The sequence below is a fragment of the Medicago sativa genome, chromosome 3 (genome assembly GCF_051527215.1).
Source record: "Medicago sativa cultivar Bolivia chromosome 3, Bolivia_mono, whole genome shotgun sequence".
NCBI classification, from domain to species: domain Eukaryota; kingdom Viridiplantae; phylum Streptophyta; class Magnoliopsida; order Fabales; family Fabaceae; genus Medicago; species Medicago sativa.
In genome coordinates, this window is record NC_140751.1 from 75,468,252 (window position 1) to 75,475,496 (window position 7,245).

Below are 7,245 nucleotides of genomic sequence, written 5' to 3' on the forward strand. Positions count from 1 at the left end.
ATTTGGACCGAACTGGGTAAACAGATTCTTTTGTGTTCTCTCTGCTTTTCTCTCGCTGTTTTTCTACTTTTGGCTTGTGATTATAACTGTTCCATTCACTTTGATTTTGGTTGCTTAATTATCCCTTGCTCCACACATCAAGTTTGTTATTGGTGTGTTTTCTCATCGAATTCGCAACAATTGGCGCCCACCGTGGGGCAAAGGTCAAAGGATAATCAAGTATCATGGGTTCAAAGTGGGATATTGAGAAGTTTACCGGCGATAACGATTTTGGGTTATGGAAGGTAAAGATGGAAGCGGTGTTAATACAACAGAAGTGTGAGAAAGCTTTGAAGGGTGAAGGTTCGTTACCGGTCACCATGACACGAGCGGAGAAGACCGAGATGGTGGACAAGGCCAGGAGTGCCATTGTCTTGTGCCTCGGAGATAAAGTTTTGAGAGAAGTAGCAAAGGAACCAACCGCGGCATCGATGTGGGCAAAGTTGGAATCTTTGTATATGACAAAGTCTTTGGCTCATCGGCAATTCCTAAAGCAACAACTCTACTCATTCAAGATGGTGGAGTCAAAGGCCATCATTGAGCAACTTGCGGAGTTCAACAAAATCCTTGATGACTTGGAGAATATTGAGGTGAATCTTGAGGATGAAGATAAAGCTATACTCTTGTTGTGTGCTCTACCTAGATCTTTTGAATCGTTTAAAGATGCCATGCTCTATGGAAAAGAAGGCACTGTTACCTTGGAAGAAGTTCAAGCGGCTTTGAGAACCAAGGAGTTGACTAAGTCGAAGGACTTGAGAGTTGATGAAAACGGGGAAGGCCTAAGTGTTTCAAGAGGGAATGGTTGAGGTAGAGGTAACCGGGGAAAGAGTAGTAACAAGACAAAGTTTAAATGCTTTAAGTGTAACAAGATGGGTCACTTCAAGAAGGATTGTCCGGAGATTAATGGTAACTCCGCACAAATTGTCACTGAGGGTTATGAGGATGCAGGTGCTCTGATGGTGTGGTGTTGTTTGGAGGATGAAGGTGATGTTGGTCACCTTGGTATTGATGCTTAGTGGAGCGGTGATCGTCTGGAGAGACGTTAAACACTCAACATCAGCCTGGAGAGGCGGTGGTAAGAATACTCATGATCTACCGGTTGAGGTGGAGGTTCAAGGAAGACATAGTGGGATGTACTCATTTGCTAGTTGAGAGGTTGGAAGCTCAGCTTTAGGTGGAGTTGAACACACCGGGAGTGGTACGACTATGGAGGACCTTGGGTGCTATGCTCTAGTGGTGAGCAAGGGTTTTCTTCATGAAGACGGAAGGCATTCCGGAGGTTGAAGAATGTATAGCACGGCTTGTGGAATTACCCTAAAAGTCCAAGGGTGATTGGATGCAAGGTGATCTTCAAGGAAGCGGGAGATGTCTCGTATTGAAGAGGTATGGTGTAGTCTTGTAGAACTACCTGAAATTCCTATTGTAGTTTGGATACAAGGATCTTCGAGAAGGCGGAAGACATTCCGATGGCTGAAGAGGTTAAGGTGTGTACTTGTGGAACTACCTAAAATTCCTTGAGTAGTTTGGACACAAGGATCTTCAAAGGGGCGGAAGGCATTCCGATGATTGAAGAGATTAAGGTGTAAACTTGTGGAGCTACTTGGTGTAGTGGGAAGCAAGGGAAAGAGCAGCAAGGTGTTGATGTTAAATGGGCATCATCACTAATTTGGAGTCAAGGTGGAGATTGTTGTGAAAGTGACTCAAAATTGGAGTTTGGAGGCCAAAATTGATGTTTGCTGAAAGTACAAATCGGTGGCCGATTTGGAAAATCGGTGGCCGATTTTGGCTGCCTTTGGGAGGCTTTCTGTTCGGGAAAAATCGGTGGCCGATTGGGAAAAATCGGTGGCCGATTTCGCGTGCTGTTATTTTTCAGAAACGTATTTTTGGGCCAGATTTGTTACAATTTTATGGGAGTTTCTTTTACTATAAATATAGGCCTTGTATCAGACTATTTTGAGAGAGATAGAGGGGGCTGAAACAAGGGTTTAGAAATCAAACTAGGGTTTGTATAGAGTTTGTCTCTTGGCAACAAACTAGGGTTTGAAGGTTGATTCACCTTGGGAAACACTATTAGGATTGAGTCTCTTGGTTACGGGAAGAGGCTGGGATTTGGGTAGAATTAGGCGGGAGACTTATTCTTGTAACCCATTGAAATCTCTTTTGTAACGTTACTCATCATATAGTGGAACGGAGGGCTGCTCTCTCCCCCAGACTAGGTCAATTTGGACCGAACTGGGTAAACAGATTCTTTTGTGTTCTCTCTGCTTTTCTCTCGCTGTTTTTCTACTTTTGGCTTGTGATTATAACTGTTCCATTCACTTTGATTTTGGTTGCTTAATTATCCCTTGCTCCACACATCAAGTTTGTTATTGGTGTGTTTTCTCATCGAATCGCAACAATTTTCCCATTTAGAAAAGGAATAAGAATGAAAAGAAGAAACTAACGTTACATCGGAAAAGCAAAACGATAATTATTTTGAAGTATTTTGTATATGCTAAAACGACAGTTATATTGAAGAGGAGTTGTAATATTTTATAAAATTGATTTTAATTAAAAATAAATCTAAAACAAAATAATATACTTACTTCATTTCATATTAAGTGATAGAACTGACTGTTTTATACACGTCAATACACAACTTTTTTATATAAAAAAAATAATACACAACCTTTATGTTTTGTAAAAAAGAAAATACACAATTTTTCACCTTTAATATATTTAATTATTTATTAATAAAAATTAAAATAAGTTAATAGTTTAAAACAATTCAACAACATTGATATGTTATCATTTGTCTTTATATACTCTTTCAGTGTTCTTGTGAGCTTAGCTCAGTTGATAAGGACAGTGCATAAACATAATATATGCAAAGGTTCGGGGTTCAAACCTCGACCATCACAAAAAAAAAATATACTCTTCCAGTCGCTAATTATAAGATTACTTTTTTAAAAAAAAAGTTTTATCTATAAATAGAAAAACTATCTACAATTTTTCCGATGCATTTATTACATTTTTTCTTAAATATACTCTTATTAATATTATCAATATAACTTGAAAAATGAAAAATTAACATTAATCATATTTATACACAAATTAACATTAAATATATCAAAATAAGTCTACTAATGTGGAAGAGAGGGAGTGCTATGTTTGAATGAGTTCACTAAAATGAGTTACAAAACAAATTAAAGTGTAGAAAGCACCGATCACAAATGAGACAAGAGATGACAACAAAGAAAAGGACAGTTGCATTACATAATTATTACAACCTGACAGAAACAGAAACAGAAATTGAAACAGTATGCACGAGAAGAGAAACAGTAGCATCTCTAGAGGGTCCAAACAACCATAATAAAAAGGTGGTGAGTGACTGAAACTGAAAATATTCTGCAAAAACTAATATGGCGCAGTTGAATGCAATTCTTACATACTCATCCCCAGCTATTGCTATTGCTCCTACCAAACATGCAAGAGGTATTATATATAGTTCACATTTTCTTAGTTCTATCTATGATTTTTTTTTTTTTTTGTGTGCAAACCTTTCATCTTGCAGATTATGATTATTGAGTTGATGATCACTTATACAAAAACAATTGACATTTTGAGAACTGTGGTTGAGCCAATTTTGCTATCTGCACCCTCCTAACTGTTGTTTACTATTTTTATGTTTGTAGAGCACCTGCTGCATCACCGGTTCTGCCAGGCAAAGCCTTCTTCATTCAGAGAGGTGCCCTTAAAAATACACAAACATGCATGCATGGATGTGCTGGGATCCATTGTTTGAATTTTAGTATTTTTCTTTCTTGTGATATGCATGTGCTTTTTGTGGATGTTTTATTTTTCTGATGGTTCTTTCTTTTGCATGTTTTGGAATTTTGTACTTTTACATAGTTGAGTCCAAGAAGAAGTTTTGGTGCTGCAAGTAAACCTCAAGGTGAGATTTTTTGGCTAAACAACAAGATTGACATATGTATTTATTTATGAAGCACCAACAGACACTGGACACGACACTGACACATTGACGCCAATAATAATTTGAGAAAATTGAAGTGATTAAATGTAAACCATGTGTTAGTGTCATACACCAGATATGTTCGATGTTATCTGATAATTGAGTTTTTAAGTTTAATGTCTCTAACGGTGATGAAGTTTTATTGAAATGCAGTTATAAAAGCTGTGCTATATAAAGATGTAGAAATTTCTGAGACCAAGAAGGTTGCTGGACTAAGGGGTAAATTAAATAAGGTTGTTCTGGCTTACAGTGGTGGCTTAGACACATCTGTTGTTGTCCCCTGGCTGAGGTATATACATATTATTTTTTTTGTTCCTTTTCAAATTCACACAATTACATTTCTATTTAACTTGACAATATTTGATGTTTATGCAGAGAGAACTATGGCTGTGATGTTGTTTGCTTCACTGCTGATCTAGGCCAAGTATGTTATAATTTGTACATAAATATAATAAATAGTCTCAAGTATATAAAATCCATCAATTTAGTCTTTGTTATTAAGATGTTAAGACTAAATTGACAGATTTTCATATACTTTAGGGACTAAATTGACAGATTTCTTATACCTTAATTCCTGCATGTTTGGTTAAACAAATGCTAAATTTCATAGGGTGCAAGTGAATTGGAAGGTTTAGAAGAGAAGGCAAAAGCTAGTGGAGCTTCTCAGTTAGTGGTGAAGGATTTGAAAGAGGAATTTGTTAGGGATTATGTGTTTCCTTGTTTGCGTGCCGGTGCAATTTATGAGCGGAAGTATTTGCTTGGAACTGCAATAGCTCGCCCTGTAATTGCAAAGGTACAATTCTGCTTTGGTTTGATATTCTTAGCTTGCTAAGTTAATTAAAAGTAATACTGCCAACCCTTATGCTTTGTGATTGTTTTTTGCATTAATTCTCTTTTGATGAAGCTATTTTGTTTAGCCAAACAATCATCCACACTCCAGTGAAATTTCGCTTTAATTGCAGCCCACGCCGGTTATGTAGGGTTGAGTTAGACCCGAATCCAATTCCAAGAACCTCCATTTTGATATCTATAAAAAATTTACATACAAGATACTATCTCATAATTGTTCACTCTAAGGCCTCACCTAACTTTCGATATTACCAGGCTATCCTTGTGTTACCTCTAACCTCTTAGTATCACTTTTCAAATTTTACAAAAATCATAATGACCATCATTATGATTCTCAGCAAAAGTCTTCACACTTCTGCTAATGACACGTTCCGAATTTCACATTTTTATTTTCTGCCATTTGTTCTCAACATTTGTGTAACCTTGTACCAGATTCTTTACCAGTATTGCATATAAACATGTATTGATGTCTACTGACTTGACAGGCTATGGTGGATATTGCCAATGAAGTTGGAGCTGATGCTGTCTCACATGGTTGTACAGGGAAAGGAAATGATCAGGCATGTATTATTAATTACTATTAGGGTCACACACCAATTAATCATACCAATTATTTTCTTCTAACGTGTTATATTTATAATTGTTAAGGTTCGGTTTGAGCTCTCCTTTTTTGCTCTGAATCCCAAGCTAAATGTTGTGGCTCCATGGAGGGAGTGGGATATTACAGGGAGAGAAGATGCTATCGAGTATGCTAAGAAGCATAACGTACCGGTTCCTGTAACCAAAAAATCCATATATAGCAGGGATAGGAACCTTTGGCACATAACTCACGAGGTAGGTTTTCAAGTTATCTTAATTGTAGCTCTAAATCTAATGGAAAGTAACCAATACTATGTTTTATGATTTGCTGTCACGGCATATTTTTTTCCTCATTTAAGATCACGTTCAAGAGTGAAGACATTTTCTCTTATACATTTGCAATTTGTGACAATGAAGGGTGATGTTTTGGAAGATCCCGCAAATGAACCTAAAAAGGATATGTACATGTTGACTGTAGACCCAGAGGATGCTCCAAACGAGCCAGAGTAAGCATGTTGTTAATGACTTTATTTATAGCCATGTTTTTTAAAAAGGCCCATAAGTTATGGGCCATTGAGGCATCATTCGTCATATGTGAATGCGATTATCAAGGATTGCAACATGGCTCCAACCAGCCTTAACCGTAACAGGACCGCGATTAAGGCTGCATCAGCTGCATTTGACCGCGATTCTCTGTGATATCAAAGATCGCTACGCAACCATAACCATTAATGCAAATTAAAACATTAATTATATCTATAATTGTTTCTTGTTTAGTTTCATTACTTACTTGGAAAGTGTGTCGCAGATACGTGGAGATTGGATTTGAGTCAGGCATTCCAGTATCAGTGAACGGGAAGAGACTTTCTCCAGGAAATTTGGTTGCTGAGCTGAATGAGATAGGTGGAAGGCATGGAATAGGCCGTGTCGACTTGGTTGAAGACCGCATTGTAGGCATGAAGAGCCGAGGAGTTTACGAAACTCCAGGTGGCACCATTCTTTTCACTGCAGCAAGAGACTTAGAGACTTTGACTCTTGATCGTGAAACGCTTCAGCTTAAAGACTCATTAGCACTTAAATATGCAGAGTTAGTGTATGCTGGAAGATGGTTTGATCCACTTCGCGAATCGATGGATGCATTCATGGAGAAGATCTCACAGACTACAACAGGTTCGGTGAGTTTGAAACTGTATAAAGGTAGTGCTTCTGTGACGGGTCGGAAGAGTCCCTATAGTTTATATAGGGAAGACATTTCTTCATTTGAGAGTGGAGAGATATATAATCATGCTGATGCTGTTGGGTTTATAAAGCTTTATGGCCTTCCAATGAGGATCAGAGCCATGATGGAACAAGGCATTTAAATGTTGCTTTGTTTGGACTACTATGTGTGCGTGTCTTGCTTGTTCTTGACAATGTTTGTGGAACTTTTATTATTGTGGGAAATAAATGACGTGAAGTGATTGGCATGTGCTTAGAGAAGCAAATTTGATTCGAATAAAGCTATTTGTTTGCCAAAACTCCTTTATTGCCATTTTTCATGTCGAGTTAGTCATTTATGTTTAAAAACGTCAATAATGCAACAAACTTCGTTTCTATCTGTGTATGTTAATTAAAAATCTTGGTTCATTCAAAAAGGTAACGTCATCTTTGATTTATCGAGATAAAATCTAAATTACATTATTATATTGATGCAATATTTAATCCATAAGTTAACAATTTGTGTGTGTCCTGTTTGTTCGTTTCTATCTGTGTATGTTAATTAAAAA

The 7,245-nt window shown here is 37.2% G+C and overlaps 1 protein-coding gene across 1 annotated transcript; it reads left to right on the forward strand.

Moving 5' to 3' along the window:
* The first annotated feature begins 3,423 nt into the window (after positions 1-3,423).
* LOC146940211 (argininosuccinate synthase, chloroplastic-like) lies at positions 3,424-6,996 on the forward strand. The gene is made up of 10 exons (XM_085753880.1): positions 3,424-3,513; positions 3,714-3,766; positions 3,931-3,973; positions 4,205-4,340; positions 4,427-4,475; positions 4,662-4,844; positions 5,386-5,460; positions 5,549-5,734; positions 5,897-5,985; positions 6,288-6,996. The coding sequence occupies exons 1-10, from the start codon at positions 3,441-3,443 to the stop codon at positions 6,838-6,840; spliced, it is 1,440 nt and encodes a 479-aa protein (XP_085610006.1). The 5' UTR covers positions 3,424-3,440; the 3' UTR covers positions 6,841-6,996.
* The last annotated feature ends 249 nt before the right edge of the window (positions 6,997-7,245 follow it).